The 27155-nt window shown below is 35.6% G+C and overlaps 1 protein-coding gene across 3 annotated transcripts in view; it reads right to left on the bottom strand.

The window, feature by feature from the left end:
• A1CF (APOBEC1 complementation factor) overlaps positions 1–27155 on the bottom strand; it is a 78912-nt gene that overhangs the window by 27652 nt on the left and 24105 nt on the right. For 2 of the 3 annotated variants that reach the window (XM_033215344.1, XM_033215354.1), the window contains exons 2-5: positions 25545–25688; positions 7929–8063; positions 5793–5923; positions 315–553 (exon numbers count right to left, since the gene is read on the bottom strand). In XM_033215344.1, coding sequence (XP_033071235.1) covers positions 315–553; positions 5793–5923; positions 7929–8063; positions 25545–25643 — 604 coding nt within the window. In that variant the 5' untranslated portion in view covers positions 25644–25688. Of the gene's footprint in view, positions 1–314; positions 554–5792; positions 5924–7924; positions 8064–25544; positions 25689–27155 lie in introns of those variants that run through there. The other variant, XM_033215360.1, reaches the window with a different exon arrangement.

The raw sequence follows: 27155 nt of genomic DNA, 5'->3' as shown, positions 1-27155 counted from the left end.
AAAGTAACTGTGATTGATATACTTAATTTTAAGAAGACTCTTTATTCATCATAGGATTGCTGTCACTTAAAGTTCTGGGTTTCTTTAGTGCATGTAAATTACCCTCAATGCACAGAATGAATATTTTTCAAAACTGAGTCTGTGAAAACTTCAGGGAATGGAATCAACTGTGAGATAGTGAAGAAGGATAAAAAAATTTAAAATGCAACACAATGAAAGATAGAGAGCCAAAAAAATTAAAAATGCTTATTTTCTTTGTGGAGGCAGGCAGGATAGAGCAGAGCAATCTCATCTTTGAGGAGGGTATTGCTAACCTGGTAGCAGTTTCCTCCTTGCCATGGCAGCCGCTCGATGACTCTCATACTCCACAAAGGCAAAGCCTCGGTTTTTGGTTTTATCTGCCGCGCTTGGGTAGACGATGACATCGACAACACCTTCAGTAACCTTTTTCATCTCCGATAAGATTTCTTCTCTCTTTTTGGTTTTTGGGATGCCCCCAACAAATAATCGGCAGTTGTCCACACTGGCACAGACCCCTAAGAGGCGCCCATTTCTGCAAAAAGAGCAGGGATTTTGATTGATGAGAATCGTTGTAGGATTCAGGTTGAAAATGTATGGCCCTGGGCCAGATGTTGCCTGAAGATGTGGGATGTTTGGATTCATAGTGTTGAAACCATTTTTGTAGAGTTGTGGCTTCTTTTGCAAGATTATTAGATGTGCCAATATGTGCTCTACATTTTCAAAGAAAAAAGCTATTTGAAGCTGAGTAGCATCTGCTTTCTTTGGGCTAGATTTGGATTCAAGAGTTGTGAATCCTCGCCACTCCCTGAAGCAACTCTAACACTGAGGCCCCTACACCTAACCCAGGTTACTGAAGCCACCTGCCTGGCCCTGCAGTCACTTGAGTTTGCAACACCTGACATTCCTTTGTTTTTGCAGCCAAAGAGAAAAGCTGTTCTGATGTGACCTCTGTTAAAAACAGTCTCTTATACTTGAACACATGTTCATATATGATCTTATCTGGCCCACACAAAAAGACTGTGGGATGGGCAGAGTAGATGTTATTTCCATTTACAGATGAACTTGAAACTCCAAGAAATTAAAAGACTTGCTTAAAATGTTATAGATTTTAAGGAATGAAACCTAGCTCTGGGATCTTAGTTCCTGTTTCTTCCACTGTTCAGAGTTGCTTCTTAGCAAGTTGAGGTATATACACCTGCACTGGCAGAGAGTATACATTGATTAAACTATTATGGAGAACATTTGGCAAAATTTATCAAAAGTCTTAAGTGTGCACAACCTTTGACCAAATAAAGTATCTTCTGGGAATATGTCCCTGGAAAATAAAAATCAGCACTAGAATTTATGTTTAAGGATATTTATTACTGCTCTTTAAAATCTCCCCCAAATTGGAAATGAGCAAAATACCTCACGGTAAAGAACTGGTTTAATGTCTCTCAGCTGAGATGTTACTGGCTTTGAACTGGAGATTATCTCATTGCATACCATAGTATGTTTATCATCTCTAGTTCTTGCCTACTACATGCCAATAGTGACCAATCAGATCATTCAAAAATGCCTCCCCACCTTTCTAAATGCCCCCTTGGGTGGACAGTACTGCTCCTGGCTGAGAATCACTGAAAAACAAAAGACAGGCATTCATACCATTGCATGCTCTGCAGTCATGAAAAAGAGTAACGTAGAAGAATATTTACTGGTTTAAAAAAACCAGTTCACAATAGGCTGTTGGCTTTAAAAAGCTATAAAATAAGTATATGTGAAGACCATTTTGATTAAAAATGTATAGAAAAATCTGGAAAGACAATAAAATGTCAACATAGTGGTTATTTTGGGGCAATGGAGTTACGGAGAAATGGTTTTAACTTTTATTACTTTATACTTTTTTGATGTTTTCCATGTGTTACGTATTAGGCTGTATGACTTTTGTAATAACACTAAGTTATTAAAAATGAGTAAAGCATGCTTAGCAGAAATGACCCATTTGCAGTGAACACAAGCTGTCAGCCAGCTGAGTGGGCGGGCGATTGGTCTGCTATCCATGGAGCGAGTGGCTCTTGGTTGTGTGGCAGGTTTTCTGACCAGGGTTAGGCCACTGTCCTAGCTGTCTCCTATGCTTTGCTGAAGAAGCAAGGACCGTGTGTCAGATGTGTGACAGGTCCATCTCAGTCAAGTAAGAATTGTGCCAGGAGCGTGGTTCTCAAGGGGAGGGAAAGGTTGATAAAATAATCTTCCAAGTTTTTTTTTTTTTAACTTCATTTTAAAAAGAAAACACCAAAACCTTATTTTCCACAGTATTAATGTATTTAGAAATTATATTATTTTTGATAGTTAGAGGGCTGGTCATATATCAGTTACCAGCAGGGGGAGCCTAGAATTCCATATTTTATTTTTAAACTGTTGTGGTCTGTCAGGAGCCTTTCCCGGAATTATCTGGAGACAAAGAGCCATCTCCTCTCAAAAGCTGAGGCCGCAACTTTAATGTCTCTAGAAGCCAGACATTTAGATGATGATCAGTGAATATTTGATGAAGTAGAAGCTCATGTAATGATATGTGGGTGAGAAATGATGGATAAAAGCAAATTGAAGTTTTCTTCTCTGCAACAAAAGTTCTCTCCCTGGCAGGACTGACCCAAGGCAGAGTGGAAGTAGGTGAGGTTGTCTATGGGGTGTTTATTCTGGTTTGTCTTATTCCATTTATTCTACCCCCTAATTTTTAAGACAACACTCTGCCTTTACCTTGCTTCTGGCATCCAACCTGTGCTTTAACTGGAATCCTGGCCAGTAACTTTCTCTTCCTAATTTCTGTCGTATTTTTCCTTTTCTTTTCCCTTCTCCTCCTCCATCATCACCACCATAACCTTCTGCAAACATTCACAGAGCACCTAGTATGTGTCAGCACTGAGATGTATGTACATTATCTCATTTATTTTCCAATGTATGTACATTATCTCATTTATTTTTCAAAACACCTCATGAGGTAGGTATATTTTTATCTCTATTTTACAGACAAAGGCACTAAAATTCACAGAGGATACTGTTAATTATCAGTGGCCATAGGGGATTGATTGTATTCATTATTCATATCCTATGAATATTTACAGGCCCTATTGGGTAACAATGTGTTAAGTAGATACAGCAAATCCACTTGATTCCCTGCAGAGCCAATTCCATATCCATCTCAACTCAGATACCATTTTGGGAATAACCCTTAGTGTTACGATGTCCAGGTTCCATGAAAGACCAAGGAATGGGGGAACCTTCCAATTCTGGAAATTGTAAAACAATAATGTAGCATTTTGTAGCCCTTTCAAAGTACTTTAGTATATATTCTTTCATATAGTGAATGCTCAGAACATCTCTGTGTTCAGGTGCCAATAATAAAAGTGATGCTCAAAGAAGTTAAAGCATTTGTCCAAAGGAACCTGGGCTGGACCCCAGGTCTCCTGATTCCTACTGCAAACAATCCTCCACATACTACACAAAGCTCTTTTGGGTCTATGGAGGCCCCTGTGGGAGGGGAACCTCCTTTATGTTTTCTCCAAGACTCTCTTCTAGAATCCAACCTTGGAGCTGAATGGTTAGACTACAAGTAGTTGCCGAATCTAGCTGATCTTCCTGTGGCTAAGGAGTTGTTTGTTTGTTTGTTTTTTGAGACAGAGTTTCACTCTTGTTGCCCAGGCTGGAGTGCAGTGGTGTGATCTCGGCTCACTGCAACCTCCGCCCCGCCAGGTTCAAGCGATTCCCCTGCCTCAGCCTCCCGAGTAGCTGGGACTATAGGCATGCGCCGCCACATCCTGCTAATTTTGTATTTTTAGTAGAGATGGGGTTTCTCCATGTTGGTCAGACTGGTCTCAAACTCCCAACCTCAGGTGATCCACCCGCTTCAGCCTCCCAAAGTGCTAGGATTACAGGCGTGAGCCACTGTGTCCAGCCCAGGAGTTTTTAATAAAATGAGCCAGTAGTTAATTGATTTACAGACTGTGAGGATAATGTATGACTTCTTTTCATCCTATAGAAAGTGAGAGAAAAATAATTGTGGTAAATCTGCTCTTTCTGCATTCATCAGATTTAAGATCTACCCATTTTAAGGTGCAGTTCTGTTTCAGAAAGGGATTAGATGTAAAAAAAAAACTGCATCTAGAATTGATGAACTGTGCTAAAATATAATTTTTAAAAATCATTTGTCAACCTGTTACTGTGTTCCAAACACTGGGTTAAGCACTGTAAAGTTGTTGTAGTATCACTGCAATAAACCTATGAAATAGATAGTATCCCCATTTTATAGATGAGGAAATTGAGGCTTAGAATGGTGAAGTTACTTGGTGGCACTCAAACGAAGCATGGCTGACTCCAAAACTATTGATCTTTAACTGCTGCACTAATCTTCCTCTCACATGGCTCAGGGCTTCATTTAAGAAAGAATTTATGACAGTTCTCTCTCCAAGTGAAGCTTTTAGAAATCAGACAATTTCATGATATCAGTTTTATTTCCAGTTTATCAAAACTGGTTATTGGTTGCACAAAGTCAATTACATGGGACTCTCCCCTAGTCCCGTGGTCTTAATTGCTATTTATATTTAGCTGACCCCCAAATTTATATTCCAACTGTGACCTGTCTCCTGACTCCACTACAATGCAGACAGTCACCTTCTCAGCACCTCCCCTGGGATGTTCAATGTGCATCTCAAATGTAAAGTGCCCCAAAGAGTCCTTCCTGTGCTATCCTTCCAGTCTTTTCCATTGCAATGGCACTAACAAGTTCACAGATATTTGGACCAAAATCCTGGGTTTCCTCCCAAACTTCTGAATTCTTTCACAGTCTAAATCCAACATCTAGCCAGTTTTGTGTACTCAATCTAAAATATATTCCAGATCTCACCCTTTCTAATCTTGTCCACCACTGATTCCCCTCATCCAACTACCACTATCTCTTGTCCAGATCTGGACAACTGCAGCAGCCTTCTAACTGGTGTCCTCTTTCAAACCTCACTTGCCATAGTACATTCTCAACCAAACAGCAGAGGAATGTTTAAAAAACTGTAAATGTAATGAAAACTCTTTCCTCCCTTCTATTAGAAGAAAATTCAAATTATTTACCGCAGAGACTTCTGTACTTCATCTATACTTCCCCACTGAGTACACAGCTCTCCAACTGTATTGCTTTCAGTTCTCCTCTCTACCCTCTCTGGCCACATGGGCTTGCTTTCTGCCCCTCAAACATATCATGCTTGTTCACTTTGGGAACTTTACATTTGATGTTCTCTCCTTTCCTGAAATAACCTTCCCAAGGTCTGACTGTCATGACTGGCTCTTTTCATTCAAATCTCAGATTAAGTTTCACTCTGCCAGAGAGTATTTTCTTAAATACACAAAATTAGAGTAGCCACCTTCTCACACAACTTTATCCTATCCTGGTTTGATTTTTTTTCATACTATTTTGAGTGATCTTATATATTTGCTGTGCGAGTAGGAAATTATACCTTGATATATTCCCAATATTTTGAACACTGCCCAAAATATATTTATGAAACAGGCAAATTATTAAGTTTTGTTTCTTTGAACACTCATAGAACTTAGTTTGGTACTTCATATAGTATTAATATTAAATAAATATTTAATCAAATTTATTTTTGCCAAGGAAAATTATTAATCTGTGTCATTTCTGGCTTGGCTTTTTTTTTTGGCATATACCATATTAGATAAACTTGATAGAAAAACAGATGCAGGTGCATTGTCTGTTTCACTTTTAATCTAGAAGAGGTAGAGCTTACCTAATTTCATAATTATTAAGTTGCTTGATTGCATTCTTGGCTTCCAGTTTATTTGAGAATGTTACAAATGCATATCCTCTATTGTTGCCATTAAAATCCATCATCATTCTCATTTCATAAATTTTACCAATCTGCAAGTAATAGAAATGAAAAATATATATGTTTGTACTTCTGAATGTATGTGTGCATGTGCTGATACACACACACACACACACACACACACACACACACAATGTTTTCTGAAGTTTGCCTCCTGCCAGTAAACTATTTGGCATTTGCATCTCATGTGGAATGGTTTGCATATTTTCATGTGGGTTCAGATCAGTTATCTGATTCGTGAGAGAACTTAAGTTAAATAAAATGTGTCCAAGTGACATTTCAGCCTGAGTTAACAGAATGTGTTTTTAGTAGAGCAAATTACCTTTCATCACATAATTATCTGGAACATCTTAGAGACATGAAAACACATTTTATCGTAAGTATAGTTTCTTACACCTGTAATTCCAGCATTTTGGGAGGCCAGGGCAGGTGGATTGCTTGACCCTGGGAATTTGAAACCAGTTTGGGCAAGATGGTGACACCCTGAGTCTACAAAAAATACAAAAATTAGCTGAGCATGGTGGCACATGCTTGTAGTCCTAGCTACTTGGAAGGCAGAGGTGGGAGAATTGCTTGAGCCCAGGCGATCGAGGCTGTAATGAGCCATAATTGTGCCACTGCACTCCAGCCTGGAAAACAGAGCAAGACACTGTCTCAAAAAAAAAAAAAAAAAGCACTTTTTCGATGTATATGTCCATTCCCTCTAACTGTCCTCTGAAATCTCCAGTTTTATTTCCAATTGGTCCTATTCTATCATTGATCTTTAAAACAAAATACAAGAATGCTCATTCGCCAGACTAACTTCTTAGCTGTCATTTTCCTCAGCCATGACATCAAAATGAACACAGGTATGTTTCAGGGTATGATCTGGGAGGCTTGTCATTTTCTCAGTCTGCTGGCTGAATATAAATGCTAGCCTAAATGCTACTAACTCAGGGCCAGGGCCTCCAGAGCAGGAGAGCACTCTATTCCCCCGGCTATAGTGACTCTACTTGCCCATATAATACTCCCTTCTACCCCCACAACTGTCCTGCAGCAGTCTAGACTGAGCAATTTACTATTGCTGGCTGCTGTAGGAAGGGTTGCCCAAATAAATATGATGGGGCATGTCTGGAGAGAAGTGCCATTAAGCACATGCCATTACCTTTGTGGTTGGTCACTTCTCAGCTCAGCTTTACCCTACCACACCCCCATGTATTCAGTAATGAACACCTATTTCTTCTGGGCTCATTAGGAAAGAGTTTGAGCACGTTTCATCTCTATGTTTCTTGATGCTCATTTTCCGATTCAATGTATAAGATTCTTACAGAATTAAGTCCTCATCATTTGTCCTTGTGCCAAGAGGGATTGTATGTGTAAAATTAGGTGCAGTTCTGAATCTGAGGCTGTTAACATACACACACACAAAATTCAATTTTGGCATTTAGGCAGAGAGCTAAATTATCATATTTACTAAATTTTTCAGGAATGTGCTTGTTGCTAAAAACTGCTTGGTAAATTATTAAAAATGAAATTGAATTTTGTATTCTTCCTTTAATTGAAAAGCCATATTCTTAATCTTCTTGATGCATTTAGGTAGATGAAAAATTCAGACTTGGAGAAGATTTCATTCTGGATTATAGGTACACGTTGAGCCATGTCAAACGTATACATTCTTTTAAAATGAAAATGTACTTTATAAAATCATATTAAAATGTCAAGTTGGAGCAATATCTAATTTTAGACAGGTTGTTGTAGGATTATTGTAGATGGATAATTTGTAGTTAGATGGCATGACAGTGGAAAGATTGGGTAACAAGATATAGATTTGAAAGTCATTAGAAATTGTAGCAATTCAAGTTGTCAGTAACAGGACAAGAGCTAGGTCAAGGCAGTGATTATAAAGGGACAATCACTAGAAACTTTGTCCATAATTGACGAATGGTAATTTGAATGGAAACAATCATTGACCAAGAAGGCTGAGAATGAAAGCAAAGTGAAGAGAATAGTATTTTTCCCTTGAAAGATAAGAAAAATTAATGTTAAACTTGGACTTACTTTTTCACATAATGGTATAAGCTCATCCTCAAAAAGGTCTCGGGGAAGTTTTCCAATAAAAATTTCACAGCCTCTTTCAGGGGGTGCAGCATCCCAGCCAGGTGGAGGGCCACCATATTTTCTTTGTCCATTTTCCTGCAAATCCAGGGCAGGTGTGAAGGAGAGAAGAAAATGATCAAGTCTTTAATTCAGTTTCCTTGAGTATTTTTCAAAATCATTTCACAGTAAGGAATGTATTTATCATTGACAAATAATAATAGTGGACTGGTTAAAGGAGAAAAATTAAAGTTTTTTATGTGGATTATAATACCACACTCTGTGCTTCAGCAGCTTGCTTGAGATAAACATTGTGAAAACTTGTAAACCGCTAGGCAAATATGTTTTTTTTTCTCTTTTAATTTCATTAAGTAAGAATACTTAAGAGATCTATCTTTTTACCACATTAAAGAGTGAACAGATCAGGGTAATTAGTATATCCATCCTCTCAAACATTTATCATTTCTTTGTGTTGGGAACGCAAGGAATAGCCTTCTTCTAGCTATTTACAACTACATATTGAGAATATATTATTAACTGTAGTCATCCTGCAGTGCTATAGAACACTAGAACTTACTCTGGCTGAGGCAGAAGGATGCCTTGAGCCCAGGAGTTCATTACTAACTTCTACAACTAATATTTTAAGAAGTTTTATCCTATAAAATAATGCATGTTGTGGAAAAAACATGATGACATGTAAAGTAAAAAAAAAATTCTCCAATGTATCACTCTACTCATCCTTAGAAGTAGTTATTGTTTAAAATTTCATAGGCCTTTTCAAATATTTTTCTATGTAGATTTTTAAAAGACATATGTTAGTTGTTTAAAGACACTGTTTTGTATGACAGTTGTTTGTTGTTTAAAATTGAAGTAAAACAGCTTGTGGTGTCCCTGTTAAATCTTCATATACACCAACTTGAGTCTCAATTATTTTGTAAGTGTTAGCACAAAGGTTCTTTGGATCACATTATTTACTTGATGTCTGTGGTGTCTGTGGTCATGATCACTTTTTTATTTATAATAATTCCTACAACGTTTTTAAAAATAGTAATTTAAAAAATGTCATATGAGTCTTCTACTTTACCTGGATTCCTTTTTTTTGTTGTTGTTTTAAACAACTGAGTATGTTTTTAATCTAACTGAATATTTAAATTTTTGCCTAGAGAGTTCTTGTATTTTTTTCTTACCCTAATATTCTTGTCCAGTAGTAAAACTTTGATATCACAGAGAAACCTGAGAAATGGAAGTCTTTATGCTTATAGAAAAAACCCCAAACCGTGGTAATTTAGTGGTTTATATCTCAACCAATAATTACCTTAAATATGTGCAATTGATATTTTCAGACACATTTATTTACTTCTTTTCTTTTCTTTTCTTTTTTTTTTTTCAAACAAATACCTATATAACACTTACTATATGTCAGATAATGCTCTATCATTACTTAATGTCATGAGTTAAGGACTGTTATTATCCCATTTACATAAGGTACCAAAGCCCAGATAAATTAAGTAATTTGCCAAAGTCACATGGTTGGGAAGTGGAGAAGCCAGAATTTGAACCCAGGCAGTCAGGCATCAAAGTTCATCAGCTTAATTTCTCCGTTTTGCTCCTTTGATGTATGGAAGCCACTTATGACAGATACATACATTAAAATATTCCCTATTGGCATGGCATGGTGGCTCACGCCTGTAATCCCAGCACTTTGGGAGGCTGAGCTGGGTGGATGGCTTGAGCCTAGGAGTTCGAGACCATCCTGGCCAACATGGTGAAACCCTGTCTCTACTAAAAATACAAAAATTAGCTGGACATGGTGGCACATGCCTGTAATCCTAGCTACTTGAGAGGCTGAGGCATGAGAATCACTTGAACCCGGGAAGTAGACGTTGCAGTGAGCTGAGATGGTGTCCCTGCACTCCAGCCTGGGTGACAGAGCAAGACTCTGTTTCAAAAAGAAAGAAAGAAAGAAAGAGAAAGAAAGAAAGAAAGAAAGAAAGGAAGGAAGGAAGAAAGGAAGAAAGGAAGAAAGGAGAGAGAGAGAGAGAAAGAAAGAAAGAAAGAAAGAGAGAGAGAGAAAGGAAGGAAGGCAGGAAGGATGGGCTGGGCACAGTGGCTCACGCCTGTAATCCCAGCACGTTGGGAGGCCAAGGCGGGCGAATCACTAGGTCAGGAGATCGAGACCATCCTGGCTAACACGGTAAAACGCCGTCTCTACTAAAAATACACAAAATTAGCCAGGCATGATGGCGGGCGCCTGTGGTCCCAGCTACTCAGGAGGCTGAGGCAGGAGAATGGTCTGAACCTGGGAGGTAGAGCTTGCAGTGAGCCGAGATCGCGCCACTGCACTCCACCCTGGGCGACAGGGCGAGACTCTGTCTCAAAACAAACAAACAAACAAACCTCCTTATTTATGAAAAAATAATATCATGCCATTAAATAGTAAATTCCCCACTACAATTTAAAATCATTTTAATTTGCAATCATTTTATTACATAAAATATTTGGAAAAATGTATCTCATATTTCTAACCCCAAAATCCCAAATTCAAAATTTTTCAGTGTCAACATCATGCCACAAGTAGAAAATTCCATACTTGGCCTCATGTGAGGGGTACACAAAATTATTAAAAGCATTATATAAAATCACCTTCAAGCTATGTGTGTAAGGTGCATATGAAACATAAATGAATTTTGTGTTTATACTTTAGGTCCCATCCCCAAGATATCTTTATTATGCATATGCAAAAATTCTAAAATTAAAAAATATCTGAAATCCAAAATACTTCTGGTCCTAAGCATTTTGGATAAAAGATACTCAACCTGAGTTGCCAAATTACCGTCCTCCTCCCTGGACAAACTCTCTCCATTTAGGTGACAATGATTCCTGAGCCCATTTTTGTATATCTTTGATGTCTATAACATTCAACAGATTATTGAAATAAATTTACTATACATTCGGTGGTATTTTTACCCTTCAAGATGAGGAAACCAAACTTTCATTCCATAATAGTAAAGTGGTAATTCTAGAAATTCTGCTTTGAAAAGCTTTGGTAGTTTGAAAATAAATAGGCAACCATCAGATTGACCTTTTAAAATGTATCTTCAACTTGCTTGATTGCTATAATTGCAAAATGCCAACTATTTATGCATAAGATGTGTATAGCAGGATTTACCTGCTTACAATCTGAAATAATTGGGCAAGAAAGCATATTAATTGTCTTTGTTTTTTATAAACACATGAAAAAAGTCTAAAGAATATTTTTTGAGACTGTAAAGAGTCTGACCAGTTCAGGAATGCCCTGCAGTTCACTCAGTGGCGGAGATTTGCTCTGTGAGCCACCCACTGGTCTTGGAATGTACCAGTAAAGGAAATTCAGATCAATTTAAGACGGGCACTGGGCATTAGTCATGGGGTTAGAATAGCTGTCCATTACTCAGAAAGGACAGTTGGGTTCTGGGTTGCTAATATGTCAGGCACTGTTTTCTCAGTTGAGGAGTTTAAAATAGATAAAGCCCGGTTATAACTGGTCTTTTCCCTCCTAGCTGATGTCTTCCTCAAGGGAAGCATTCTCCCCAGCAGCACAAATGTATTAATAGTTCAGACTAAAGGAATATAGATTTTTGTTTTTCATGAGAGAATGTTTATTAAACTCTGGAAACTTTTATTTTTCCAATCAAACACTTAGAAACCGTTGTCTCTCTAGAGTCATATACAAATAGCTGGAAAGTCTTCACCTATGTAAATTAACAATTGAGGACACAATTTCTAACTATAAATCTAGTGGCTTTAATTTAAATATTGGATGCTGAGCCTACCCAATTACTCAGTTTATATGTCAAAATTACTTGGAAATTTCCTCCTATCACAGATATTTCAAGTCCTTCATGATGGAGCCATTGAGTCTTCAAGAGATTATGTCTACCATCTTCTTGACCTTGGACAAAACCCACAAAACCTTCCTCAATAATTCATTCTAAGCCATAAGTCTTACCATGGACGTTGAATGAACTGAGTTAATTTTGGCCACTGAGCATTTGAACTTGTTATATACCTGGGGAATCTGGGCAAAAATTGCCTTCTCCTATAGAACTTAAAAATGACAGACATTTGATTTTTCCAGGCTTCCTTGCAGCTGGGGTCATCATGGTTATTGGAAAACCATGGTTTCCTTTACTAAACCATGGACAATCATGGTTTCCTTTACTAAAATTGAGTTCTGATGCAAAAGTCACAAATGGTGCAAACTTTAATTTTGAGCATTCTGTGATGGTAGATAACATTTTCTTATCATGACAAATATGTGATGTGGTTTTGGGTTTTGTTCTTAAAAGTTTACCCTTGACTCGGATTCTCCACATCTAAAGTTTCTGTGAACCATTATCCTTTTAATAAACTCTTTTCTACTTAGCCAGTTAGAGTTAGCTTCTGTTACTTGCACATGATAGTAATGGCAGCAAAAACAACTATCTCCAATTGAATTAGGTATTTTACTGAGTGTTTTATATTCATTTAATCTTCTCAACAAATCTATGAGGATGCTACTACTATTATTTTCATTTTATAGGCAAGGAATCCAAGGCATAAAATATGGCCAAATTCGTACAAGCAGTAAACAGCAGAGACAAAATATGAAGACACTTGTAGTTACATTATCTCTCTTTCATTTTTACATTAACACAATATACTAATTTTATAGATGAGGAAACTAAGGCCAGAGATACACAACTTGTCTAATATCACACTGGTTTAATTTATTGTAGAAAACACTAGAATAAAGGTTCTATCGTTGATTTTTCCAGACTTCCTTGCGGTTCTCAATTTGGTGAACTTTATGGCCTATATAGTATTCAAAAATTGTGATGATTATTTTTCTCAGGCTTACCAGCCTCTTAAATCCTCATGTTGTATGTTACATTTATTTTCCTGCTCAACTTCACCAAACATGGACACCAGATGCTTACTGTTTCCCATAAACAAGCTCATTCATAACTGGAAGGACATTAATTAACGAACCCTCATTGAGCCTGTTTTTTTCCTGAGTAGTAATTTCAGTTTCTTTAATGGCTCTTTGGAAAGTTCATATTTCAAGTTTGTAATCATCTTTGTGGTTCTCTTTGGTTCTTTGTTTCTTTTCCCCCCTCCGTAAGAGGGAAGCAATTGTGTATTTTTCATAACTAAACTTGTTTCAGATGTTTTCCTATGCATTTTCCAATTGACCAGGTTTGTATTTATTCCTGCTCCTGTTCCCTTGGGTCCTGGCCAATCTACGCTTGCTTAGTAGCACTTCAAGTCTTTACCAGCTTGCCAGTCACCAGGACCATGCCCAGAACAGTGGTTCTGTGACCAAACTCCTGTGTATGGTTCTTAAAGTTGACAACAAGGCATGGAGGACATCTCTCTTGACTATGTCACTTGTGTTTCATGAGTCTATACTGTATTTTCCTAGTTATTGATTTGTGAAATTGAATAAAAGTATTTATTAGACATTATTTCTATTGTATTCCACCTATATACTAGATCCTTCATTATGTGATAGATAGTTTAAGGAAAGTCTATGGGGCCGTAAAATGTACCAACAGGACCCTCTTCAATGTGATTTTGCCTTTAGTCTCTTCCAAAGTTTTTGTTGCCTGAGCACAACAAACAGTGCTGTAGGGAATATTCATTTTTAAATTGTGTATAAAATAATTATCTATTTTGTATAGTTCGTTCACCTTCACATCTTGTTAAAATCAGTGACTTCATGTTGGTAAAATCTGTTTTCAGACTGGAATTTAGAAAACAGAATTTATTTGGCTTAATATACTGTAGAAGTTGGCATTATTTCTATTAGTTATGTTTTACAATTTTTACAAGGTGTATGCAGCATGAATGCCAGATATAATGTTCCTAAAGTATGAAGAGTAATAAAAATTGTGATATAAAGACTAAATGAGTTGTGGAAATTTTGTAGAGACGTAGAATTAGAAACAAAGACAGGAAAAGCTAGGATATGAACATAATATTCAAATATTAATTTAGCTTTATCATCATACAGCCTAGTGTTCCTCAAAATATATCAGGATGATATTAGGTAGTTTATAGGTCAATATTTCTTATTTTAATAATTATGCATTTATTTTAATGTACATTAGAAAAAGCATAATTAGCACGCAAAACCTGTGGGTTTCTTACATAAGTGAGAAAAAGTTTACTTTGAAAATAAATGACTAAAAATAGTGAGTTGATTGAATGAATTCTAAATAAATAATATTGGTGGCATGTATCTATGGCAAAAATCATGAAGAAAGATGCAAATGGCTCTTGGCTCTTGAAAATTCATTTATTGGTTTCACTTTTTACAAAGCCCTGACATTTTATCTTTAAAAAATGTATGATATGGTTCTTCTGAGGAAACAACTATTAATAAATTATGAGTCACCTTCCTGTTTCACTTTGGAAGGTTGACTATTAAAAGTCTATTTCCAAGGAAATTAATCATAATTTCACTTGAAGTTGTTAACTATCTTATGGAAGCAGAAGCAATTTATGTTATCAAATTTATGCATTTAATAACATATTTTAATAATTTCCCTTTGTGTTTAAGGACTATTCAGTATCAACATTTGAAGCATTCAAAAGCGAATAGGCTTTTTAAAATGTTGTGTTTTGCAAAACTTCTTATAATGTAAGATTTTGGTTATTCGTAAGAATATTGAATTTGAAAATTCAATATTAGAAAATTATTAACAAAATTAGAAAACAAAACATTTCTTCTTTCAAAATTACAAAACAGAAAATTTTTTGAGTGTTTTTCAAAATTAGAAAACAAAAAGCATATGTGTGTGTGTTTTTCTATAAAAGAGAATCTGTAAAATGCCAAGTCACTTCTAAGACCCTCTGCTTACCTTTTCCAGCAAAGTTTGCATAATGATAGGCTGCTAAGCATTATTTCCTTTTTTTTGAGGTCAGGAATTGCTGTGCTCATGCTCACTTCTGGCTCTGGGCATGTGCCCAGACACACTGCTTCCATCTATAGGAACCTCTAAATTCCTTCCAAGAAGTAATTAGATGACAACTTTAGTCATTCCTTAATCCATTTGGGGCTTTTATCCTTGCAGAATGTGTAATTTATTCAACAGGCCCAATAACATTTTGTTTACTTACAGATACAATTTGCCTTTCGGAATTAACTTTATTATTGCCGCTAGATCTGATTAAGTTATGCGAAAATTCCCATGTGCAGATAAAGACATAATAAAGAACATTTGGTTTGGTTAATTGCTCTTCTGTCTTTTCCTAGTTCAACATATGCCAAACATAATCCCATCTAATCATTCTTCTCCTTACAACACCCTTGTGAATTTTAATTTCTGACAAGCTGAGGGACTCGGCAAGGCACTGAATCTTTTCTGACTTTAATTATTTCATTTATGAAGGAGTAGGAGGGTTGACTAGGTGATTGCAGTAGTCCTGTGGGAGTGTGAGGGTGCTTGTGAAAGGAAGGCTGACTTTGATATCATGTTTAATGGAGGAAAATGTCCATAGGATGTTTTGTGAGTTAGTCAATTGGAGCCTTCAGAGGATGTTGTTGTAATTTTAAAAATCAGTGTATCTCCAATTCCATGTCCAATTGCCACCTATTCTGTTAATTACCTAATGACTTTATGCGTGGATTCACTTTGTTACTTAAATAAACTTATACCAAAAAGAAAATATATATTGTTCTTATAAGTGGAATATCAGTATCATTTCCCACAAATGGACGGTAATTATAAAAACAATTGCAAACAAGGGAAATCATGATCAACTTCTACCTAGACACTGTCGTCTACTAAAAGCTCTGCACTCTAGTCCTGCTCTTGGGACTTAAAAAGGTTAGCAGGGCCTGGAGAGGTGTTTAAATCATACCTCCAACAACTAACTTTCCCCACCTGAAAGCCTAAAAGAGAACTGAAAGTGGAATAATTCTCTCTATATGGGATTGGATGTTATTTAATGATGTGGACAATGTACCATTTAATGTCGTATTGGTTCCCTGCTCAGCACCTCTTTAACAATGTTATAAAAGATCGCAGCTGCTGAAATCCTATACAAATTCATGACTGCAAGGAACTGTGATCTCAATAATTTCTTCTTTGCCTAGCTTGTTTGAAAGCTGTCTTTGCATATCATAATGGTAAGCTTTCAGGTTCTGACGTTGAAGAGTCACTTAATTTTATTTGCCAATCAGTACTAACAAATGAATAGCACTTTTAAAAAATTGTGAATTTGTCAGCACACACAGTCCAAAGTTCACAAGACCTGGTCATGCTTCTGCGTGTTTGGGTCATGAGATTCACACCAATTTTTAAGCTGATAAAATAGAAAAACTGTGTGCTTCTAGCTTAAGGGAAAACACTACCTTGTGTAGTTTATGAAGATTTTGAATCTTATATCAAAGACTTCATATCTAGCCAACACCCTATGAGGCTATTTGAGGAGAAATTCATTGCTATTTGGAAATAATAGCTTCTGGAACATATCTGTGTTCCTTGGGGTAATGAAGTTCCCACAAATGTTGGGCACACACCCCCTCCACAAAGGGATTCGCAGAACTGCTCCTTCATTCGGAGTCTTTTGCACCTTGCTATGGCATCTCTGGCTAGTAGAAGAAAGATTGCTTCTGAGCTTTAAAATCAAGTTGGCCTCTGGGTGGCTGGGGTGATAGGCTTAGGGAAGCATGACCCTGTGATGATCTACTGGTCCCATCCTGTTCTGATGCTTATTGCTACCTATTTAAAGAGTTGGTATCCATGCACTTGGTGAATGACCTAAGTCCTTGGATAGCAGGGATGTGAGCAGGTGGCGAGAACAGGCAATAGAGGAAAAAGTAGGACCCAGGAGCTATATTTTGCCATGAAGTCAAATTCCTATTTCTGTCCCTAGGATTTTTTGTGCAGTGGCTGAAAAAGAATGTCTCTTTTTTTTTTTTTTTTTTTTTTTGAGGCGGAGTCTCGCTCTGTCGCCCGGACTGGAGTGCAGTGGCCAGATCTCAGCTCACTGCAAGCTCCGCCTCCCGGGTTTACGCCATTCTTCTGCCTCAGCCTCCTGAGTAGCTGGGACTACAGGCGCCCGCCACCTCGCCCGGCTAGTTTTTGTATTTTTAGTAGAGACGGGGTTTCACCGTGTTAGCCAGGATGGTCTCGATCTCCTGACCTCGTGATCCGCCCGTCTCGGCCTCCCAAAGTGCTGGGATTACAGGCTTGAGCCACCGCGCCCGGCGAAAAAGAATGTCAATGCCACAGTATTTTTCCATCTGCTCCTCTTGGAGACAGTCTAGATGAAGTCAATTAGTAAACCCGAGGCCCTCAGGTTATTTTTATTGTATTATTTATAGGGAAAAATGCCATTTGAGAAACATCCAATTAAAATTACCTAAATACATTATCTCAAACCGGAAAGATGGAGAGTTAACTTAATTTGGGGCACTCTTAGAAGAGGAACGGCATTCTAATTAGACTTGATCTAGCACCATCTTTTGTACCTGATGGCTTGTATTTGCTGAAGAATTGAACAAATTAGAATCAAAACAAGTGATTTCATTGAAATTCCATACAAGAGAGTATACATAGAAAGGAAAGTGTGAGGGGTGGGAATTGAATACTGTACTTTGCTCCTAGCTTGAGGAGATTGTTCCCAGGACACCAGGTCCATGGCTGATTAATAGAGGAAGGGAAAGATGAAAGCCACCTACTTATCTGCTGTAATCTCACTAGATCTTTGAAATTAAGACACATTAATGTCTTCACTACCCAAAAGTGTTCTGTATTTTATCAATATTTTCTTTAAGGAGTACTGCCTGTGTGTTCCATCTTCCAGGGATACTTGGCTCCTTGTAAATTACATTTGCTCTCATCTTATAAATCTTAGCCTCCACTGTCATTTTTTCTAAAGAAGGTCACCTGGCTTTCTGTTTTATACAACCTGGTTTATCACATTCTTGGCACTTACCATGATCTGTAGTTACTTTGCTTCTTTCTTTATCTGTTTATTTTCTATCTTTTCTATGAGACTAATCTTCATAAAGGTAGAAATGTGTCTCTCTTTGTGGTGGAATCAACAAATGAATTAATAAATGAATAAGTGAGGGCCCAGTGCTTGAATTGGTGTGAATAGGCAGCAAAGAAGGGATGCACCTACTTCTTTTACAGAAGATTAAATACTAAATAAAAGAATTTTCTTTAAAACCTAGACTCGCTTCTAATATAGAGCACTAGGTTAAGGAATCAGGTTGGAGTCAGAATTTTTTTTTTTTTTTTTTTTTGTAAAAGGCCAAATAGTTGATATTTTAGGCTTTTTAAAAAAAATCCTTAAAATGTAAAAAAACAAAATTCATAGCCTGCAATTACTACATAAACAAGCTGTAGCCACATTTGGTTCATGGGGCATAGTTTGTTGACCCCTGATTTATAATTGTGTACCTCTGGGGCTTATTTTCTAACTGCAAAGCAAAAGGATTGGACTATATCAATATTAAACAAATTTCATGTGTATGTAGAATTAGAAAGAATAGTCTAGTGAACCTAGGGACTTATCACCCAAATTTAATCATGAAGTTTTTTTCCATGATTTTTTTCTTTTTTTTTTTACTCCTGACCGAATGACCCTTAGAAATCTTTTCTGCCTTATGAGATTTTTTGCTTGTAATAAAAATGATCTGCATTTATTATAGAAAATTTAGAAAATGAAGAAGAGCATCAGGCAAGAAAAACTAAGAGATTATACTTCGTTATTTTACAATGTTCTTTATTATATGTGAATAATTTCTTAAACTATTCTTCACAAATTTATATGTAGCCTTCAGATTTTTAGCTAAATGTTAAAATTTGAATACTTCTCCATGTCTTTGAAAATTATTTGAAATCATAATTTTATATTACTAGATAATTTGAAAATATAAGAATGATCACAGTTTATTTGACCATTAATATTATATTGGATATTTAGGATATGTTTAAGTTTAAATTTCTAAAAAATTATAAATTTCAACATGATGAACATCATTATGCCTAAATATTTGTCCTCATTCCTCAGGTCAAAGAGCATTGTCACTTTTAAGGCTCTATACAGAAAATGCTGATCTTTTTGGTACTCACAGCTGTATTGCTCATTTGAGGCTGCCTTATGTTGTTGTTGTAAATTTTGGATGCATTCTTTTTCATTTCACCCACTTTATATGAACTTTAGGTCAGGCACTGCATTTTTGTATTCTATAATCCCAAGACCCGGCACTAATACATTTTTCTCAATAATAGGGACTAAGGAAGCAAAAGAGAAGAACAAAACAAAACAAAAAATCTTGATGTTTATTTAGGATGACCACTGGTTTACGAAAGCAAGGGGACTATCATACCTCATAAAAATTGTGCTGTAATGATTCTTAGAAAATAGATTATCAATAGGATAACTGGGTAAACAAAGCTAATACACGTCCCTTTTAAAATTTTATATATATTAGATATAATGAGTCTATTTTAAAAAATATTCAGACTACTTGAAGGTGATTTTTATTAAATATACATTTAGGTTTAGTTGCAATAGAATTAAACTTGATGTCAACAGACACCACATTGGGTGGAAGTGTATATGTTTCTGAATATGCTCACCTATGAGAATGTATTTTTCTAGTTCTAAAGAGAAACTTTCATGTATGCTAATTATGCTTTTTCTAATGTACATTAAAATAAATGCATAATTATTAAAATAAGAAATATTGACCTATAAACTACCTAATATCATCCTGATATATTTTGAGAAACACTAGGCTGTATGGTGATAAAGCTAAATTAATATTTGAATATTATGTTCATATCCTAGCTTTTCCTGTCTTTGTTTCTAATTCTACATCTCTACAAAATTTCCACAACTCATTTAGTCTTTATATCACAATTTTTATTACTCTTCATACTTTAGGAACATTATATCTGGCATTCATGTTGCATACACCTTGTAAAAATTGTAGAAAATAACTAATAGAAATAATGCCAACTTCTACAGTATATTAAGCCAAATAAATTCTGCTTTCTAAATTCCAGTCTGAAAACAGATTTTACCAACATGAAGTCACTGATTTTAACAAGATGTGAAGGTGAACGAACTATACAAAATAAATAATTATTTTATACACAATCTAAAAATGAATATTCCCTACAGCACTGTTTGTTGTGCTCAGACAACAAAAACTTTGGAAGAGACTAAAGGCAAAATCACATTGAAGAGGGTCCTGTTGGTACATTTTACGGCCCCATAGTCCCCCCTGGGACTACAGGCGCCCGCCACCACGCCTGGCTAATTTTTGTGTGTGTGTGTGTGTGTATATATATATATACACGTGTGTGTGTGTGTATATATATACGTGTGTGTGTGTGTGTGTGTGTATATATATATATATATTTTTTTTTTTTAGTAGAGACGGGGTTTATGACCCACATCATTAATGCATTCTTGAGGAAAGGCTCATCATAATGTGATTTTTTTTTGTCTTTAGCTATCAAAGAAGTATATGCTAGCTTTTGAAATTTGTAAGTACAGTTAAGAATAAAAAAGTAGAGAAAAGAATTCCCATACATAATTCCATTACCCAGAGACAAAGACTGTTCACATGTTAATACTGTAGCATACTTTCTTTAAAAATATTTTTACAAGGCATAATACAATTATGAAACTTAAAGTTTAACTTAGTAATATTACACAATTTTCATCAAGAGTATGTATTGAATACTTACCATATGCGGGGTACTGCATTACGTGTCTTTTATTCTCTAAAGTACTTTGATAAAAACTTCAGCCATCAATATCCAAAGATATTTAATTATTTTAAAAAGAGATCACAAAGCATATTTCCAAAGCCTTAGAAGCAGGCATTATTGCATCAGTTGCTGCATAAAAGCCTGGGTCACGTTATTAAGTAACTCACAAAATTCTATTTTTGATAGCTGTATTTGTCCTGCTAGTGATAAGAGAGCACAAATTCATCACCCTCTGTTTTTTGAATTCTTGTTCTGCAAATATTCAGCATTCAATATCAGAGACTGCAAAGATACAGCAAAAGTAAATCCTTCAAACCCTAATTTATAAAATTCTAAACTATCATTTTATTGGTATGCTTCTTGGATTGTATTAGGATGTTTCTTTATCTTAATTTTTGTACAAAAACTTTTTTAAAAAGTAAACTTGATGTTCTTAATGTTGCCTTTCTTTCTTTTTGGATAATCGTATTAATCTTTTGTATAATCCAGCGTAGGAAGGCTGAAGTATTAGCAAGACTAAAGGATTTTCCCTAAGTTACAAAGAGTTTGAAGTTGTGTTTCTACATATTTAGGCTACCCTTTTGACTGAATAGTCCAGTGTGCTAACCAGTGACTAGATTCAGAAGATACTAGAATCACAAAAATCATGGACAAATAGTTGGGTATTGCCTAGCTGATCTTCCAGGAGATTATGGCCTGGAGATGTTAAGGGACTTATTCAAGATCATACAACTCATATGCCCTAGGGACTAGATTAGATTATAGGCCTTCTGATTTGAAGTCTTGGATAATTTTCCATACTCTGTAGCCAAAATCAGGAGGCATTCTTCAATTCATTCAAAATGATTGAATTATATAGGTATTTACATTTTGATTAGAGGACTTAGGTGTAGATAACTAGCTTTTGGAACGTTAGGCTTCTACATTATTTAAGCACTTCTGATTCAACAGTCACGCTGCTAATGAATACTACTTAAAGTGAATCATGTTACAAAGTTTAGGTTCCAAAAAAATATTTTTCATATGCTCTAGCATGCTGATCTCTAAAATTGCAATCTTAAAAGTCACATTATAACAACATTATAACAATTCTTAGTTTTCTGAGTCTAACCAAAAATTTTGGTCAATAACAACAGAATCTTCATCTCACAAGTTATTTAAATTGTGCCTTGTTTTCTTCATCAGGAAATTGGGGATAAACATAGTAGCTACCACACAGGGTATAGTAAGGACTATTTGAGTTAGTATACACAAAGCAGTTAGAATATTTTTTGTTATTATTATTATTACAATTAACTTGTGGTCTAAGTCGTTATTATAAACATTTTCTGAATATTATTGAATAGATAAGATCAAAGTAAAAGAAAGATTGGCCATATATTTTAGGAGTATTTTATATGTAAATATTTTAAATTATACATATCATTATTTTCTGTATCAGATAAATGTCCTTAAATCATAACATTTGACCTTACAATGGAGTAAAATTTTTTAATGGAGTAAGATTATCTCCATTGTTATTTGGATCTCTTTTCAAAAAACTTATTTGCAAGCTTTCTTCATAGCTTTAACAGTAATGTGTTACAATTGCCCTTCAGAATTTTTTATGTGATTACTGTTAGTAACTGAATAGTATTTCATCTGTAACAAGATTTTAAGATGGAATTGGACTTTTAAAATGGATGCATAATGATTTTACACATTTAAGGAGTCCATGTGTGATATTTTAATACATGCATACAATATGTAATGATCAAATCAGGTAAGGATCAAATCAGGGTATAGGATATCCTTCACCTCAAACATTTATTTGTGTTGGGAATATTTCAAATCTTCTCTTCTAGCTATTTTGAAATATGTAATAAATTATCATTAACTCTGGCCTCTGGTTTAGGTACGAAACCAAGTGACTAGAGCACCAAGCAGGATGAGAAGGTAGTAGGAAACTATTTTTCTATTGTTAACTATCACCCTACACCCTAAGCTTAGAAAAGAGATTGGAGAGTTTGAAAGGAGTTTTAGAATTTACACAAAGATATTTGGAGACAACTGCTGTTGTGTTGTGAGTCTTAGTTCCCCCTAAGTGGGAGGGATTGGGAGGCGCCTATCATTTTGCCTAAAGCAGGAGAAACCACTTAGACAGCTTGATGTGTATTCCCCGCCTTTGTGTTTGGGGAACACACTAAGCTGGTGGGTCTAACTCAGTTCTGAAATCTCTCACTGTGAACAATGGGTTGGCCTGCAGCTTTGTTGTTGGCAAGGAGAGGTGGTTGCTTTGTGTCACCTCAACTTCCAGATTTTGCTGGGTGTTTCCAGGGGTGTTTCCAGATTTTGCTAGGTGTTTCCACATTCCAGGGAATGTGTGTTTCCAGGGGACCAGAGTTTGGCCACATGTAGGAATTCATGATTATCTTCCATCCTCTCCATGAGGGCTGCTTCAAATATCAAAGAGAACGGAGCAGATGGCTGGGTGTCTGAGGATCCTACAAAGAATCTCACAAGCTTCGATACCTGTCAGGCCCAAGAACCCAATGAAGGTAGCTCAGTAAAAACTTTCCTTCATCATTTCCTTTGCTTTCATTTCTCCCTTCTGCTTCCATCAGGAGTCAGAAATTGTAGTTACCAAACCGGTGTTAAAAGAGGAAAACGCAGTGCAGAAAAACAGAAAAGAAATTATCCTCCACTCTGACATACTTGGGAAAGGGAAATAACTGTAACTTTCAATGATTTTATGTCTTTACTATTATTCCAAACTAGATTCCAAACAATCTAGTTTGGAATAACATCAATATGAAAAAATGTCAGTTTTTTTAATGAAGGATCTTTTTATTACCTGAACGTTATCAGAAAAGTTATGAGACTTAACCTGAATTTCATCTGGGGGAAAAGGAAGAACCAGTACCCAGAATTGAATTTAATGTCATTGACAATTTATATTGTTTTAGGATTATTTTTCATAAATTCTGCTTATTGAGTATAATAATTATACATTCATAGTTCACTTAATAATTTTCTTATATTTATACATTTAAGTTTGTGATATGCATTACAGCTAATCTCACCCTAGACAGATTTATACATATTTCTATCTTATATTATGGGTCATTAGAAATACGGTTCCAGAAAGGGAACACTCTTATATATAAATATTAACAGATTGCTGTTTGAAAGGGTTGAAATGCTTTCTATTTCCACTGTCTTTGCACAAATGTTTCTAATATCAAGAAGTTCAAAATTTTAAAAAGATTCAAAAACATTCTTGTTTTTATAACATTTATGAAAGTGTTAATTGCAAAAAGAAAGAAAACGCTTTTTTCAAAAGTTTATTAATGAGCCTAAAATAATTGGACTTTTAATTGTTAAAAAAACTAATATGTCAGTATCTCCATTGACTTAAATGAAACTTCAAAAAGTCAACTATGAAATAATAGAAACTTTTTGAAATCTTAAAAAAGACTAACACTCTTAATTAGGATGAAGAAAATAACTTTATTATTATGTCTAACAAAGCAGGCTGTGATTTATAAAAATTAATTAAAAATAAATGTACATTTTGGCCGGGAGCGGTGCCTAACGCCTATAATCCCAGCACTTTGGGAGGCCGAGGCAGATGGATCACGAGGTCAGGAGATCGAGACCATCCTGGCTAACACAGTGAAACCCCGTCTCTACTAAAAAAAAAAAAAAAATATATATATATATATACACACACACACATATATATATACACACACACATATATATGGATATATATACACACACACACACACAAAAATTAGCCAGGCGTGGTGGCGGGCGCCTGTAGTCCCAGTTACTCCAGAGGCTGAGGCAGGAGAATGGAGTGAACCCAGGAGGCGGAGCTTGCAGTGAGCCAAGATGGTGCCACTGCACTCCAGCCTGGGTGACAGAGCGAGACTCCATCTCAAAAATAAATAAATAAATAAATAAAATGTAAAATTTGCAACTGACAAAGGAGCATCTAATGCAAGGACACTACTGTATATTTTATTGCTAATCACACATGACATTTGAATTCATAGTAGTGTCTAGATTTGGTTAAGTTGGGAAAGTATGTAAGTGAAAGAAAATAGCTGAGAAATTAAAATACTTTGTCCTACTGTAGAAAAGCAACATTTTTTTCTTTTAATAAGATAATATATGTATCTAACACTACATTTTTAACGCATTTTAATTCTCTAAAAGAAGATATCATAAAGATAATAATAATATACAGATAATTTCTAAAAGATAGTGTCTATAAATAGACAGTTTTAAGATTGTGGTGTTTTCTTTTTCCTTTTACAAAACGCTGAACATGGAGAGAAGTTAGTATTACATATCCTAGACTGGATGAGCAAGTGTTCTGAGAAAATAAATTTCAGCAGCTAGACACAAAACGTTCATTCCTCGGATCCCACATCTAGAAGTCTTACGTGTGCAGTGATCTCTCTGGAAACTAAGCCTGGTTCCTGCTGTAGTTTATTTTCTGCTGATTCCTGAAACACCAATGTGGTTCTACTTCACAGCGTTGGGTGGCAAATTCTAGCTGCCTTTTTGTAATAGTCTCTATAACTGTGGACACTGATTCTGTGGCAAGTTAAGGTTGAACTGATAACTTAGAGTAGAAAGAAGGTTACATTCAGGGTCATCTACAAAACAGAAATGTTGCAATTTCCTTCTCTTTTAGAAAGGGACATTTCTTTAAAGAGCTATGTAACTGACCATTCCCATTTTGCATCTTAGGACCACTATTATTCCCACCACTGTGCAAATTCAGTGGTGAGTCTCAGCAGATTTCACAAGAAGTTCCTACCTGGACCAAGCTATATCCTGTGCGCTGGACCAGTGCGCGGAGGGCTGCTTCCTTCTGGGTGCCGCTCAATCCATCCCCGGATTTGTGATTTGATTCCATTGAGAGTGATTATCAGCAAAAAATCAGGTTAATTAGGGTTGCTCACTGAAACCAAATTTAAGATAAATTAAGTAAATTACTGTTGTCAAGTCCAAACTTCTCCTTTTTATGAAGGACATCTTTAGGAAATATTCTCTGTAAATGAGTCATCAAAGTTAGAGCAACTAAGAGTAGCATACAAACAAGGCCGTGTAAATGTACTCTAAAAAAAACTTTTAAAAATGCGCAATATTAGTTGAAATTTAGAAACCAAAAAAATGAACAATACCCATTCTCCAATTATAATGCAGATTAGTAATTCTGAATCCACTTATCTCAGTATGTCACCAAATACTCAAAAACAGATCAGCTCACATCTATTAAAATAATATGAAGGATGTTCCTTACAGATGCGGGAAGAGGGCACTGTCGCTAATTCTAACGACTAAGATAAGGCATCAGAATTCTCAGAGATTGATCTTTAGCCTATGTGTCCACTAATATAGTTATCTACTTATTCTCCAAAGATAAACGTTTAGAACAAAATGTGCCAGTATCATATACACAGAAGTCATCATGCAAAGTACTCTATGTAATAAAAATGTGACATTAATTTTAACAAAACAAGAACAATGGATGCTTTTGAGTTGACATGGAAGGGTTTGCTAACATCCAGATCACATACCACAGACGTGTTCGGTAGAGTACAATGAAACTTCTGTAAATTCTAAAGAGTGATGAAAGTTTACATATGTTCATGTTTGTGTATACAGATATAAATATATAATTTCAGCATTTCATTGTCTATATTTTATATTTTGGGAACATGATTTGAATCACATTCCAAATGTGATGGTTGCTCACATCCACAGGTTCCCAGAACAAGATAATGTCCATTTTGAAGGTTCTAAGCTGTGGGATTGTGAGGTCCTGGAGTTTGCACATACACAGAGGTGAAGCCTGCCACACTGGGTTGCAGTTATCAGTGGCTCAGGGCAGGTTCTATGCTGGGTTTTCACCCTGCTGACTGTGCTCTGCCAACCAGGACAGAGGAAATATGTTTTACAATGATCTGAATCAAATGCAACTTGAATGTTTTGAATATAGGTACTTTTGAAAATTTTCTGTCATATGCATGTACTGCTTCATATTGTCCTTTAAATACTCAGAATGAAGACATCATTTATAATATAAGAAACTGGGTGAAAAATTGGATGAAAGAAAAAAGTGAAGCTGAAGTGATCATTTCTGAAAAATGCAACTTTAAGGTATTCCATTGCTAAAATTGCTATTATTTGAATAACAGAATAGTAATAGAATATTACTATTAATAACAATAACAATATTATTAGGACTACCTACTAATATTAGCATTAATAGTACAACTATTACTAATAACACTAATATTAGAACTAATATTACTAGTAGCACTAGTATTGCTAATTGTAGCACTATTAGTAATGACAGTGCTAGTATTACTAATAGTAGCAATAATACCAATATAGTAATAGTAGTAGCGATAGGAATATTAGT

The sequence above is a fragment of the Trachypithecus francoisi genome, unplaced genomic scaffold (assembly GCF_009764315.1).
Source record: "Trachypithecus francoisi isolate TF-2019V2 unplaced genomic scaffold, Tfra_2.0 Contig00586, whole genome shotgun sequence".
Lineage (NCBI taxonomy): Eukaryota > Metazoa > Chordata > Mammalia > Primates > Cercopithecidae > Trachypithecus > Trachypithecus francoisi.
Note: the sequence above shows the minus strand (reverse complement) of the source record. Positions and strands in the feature narration are given on the sequence as shown.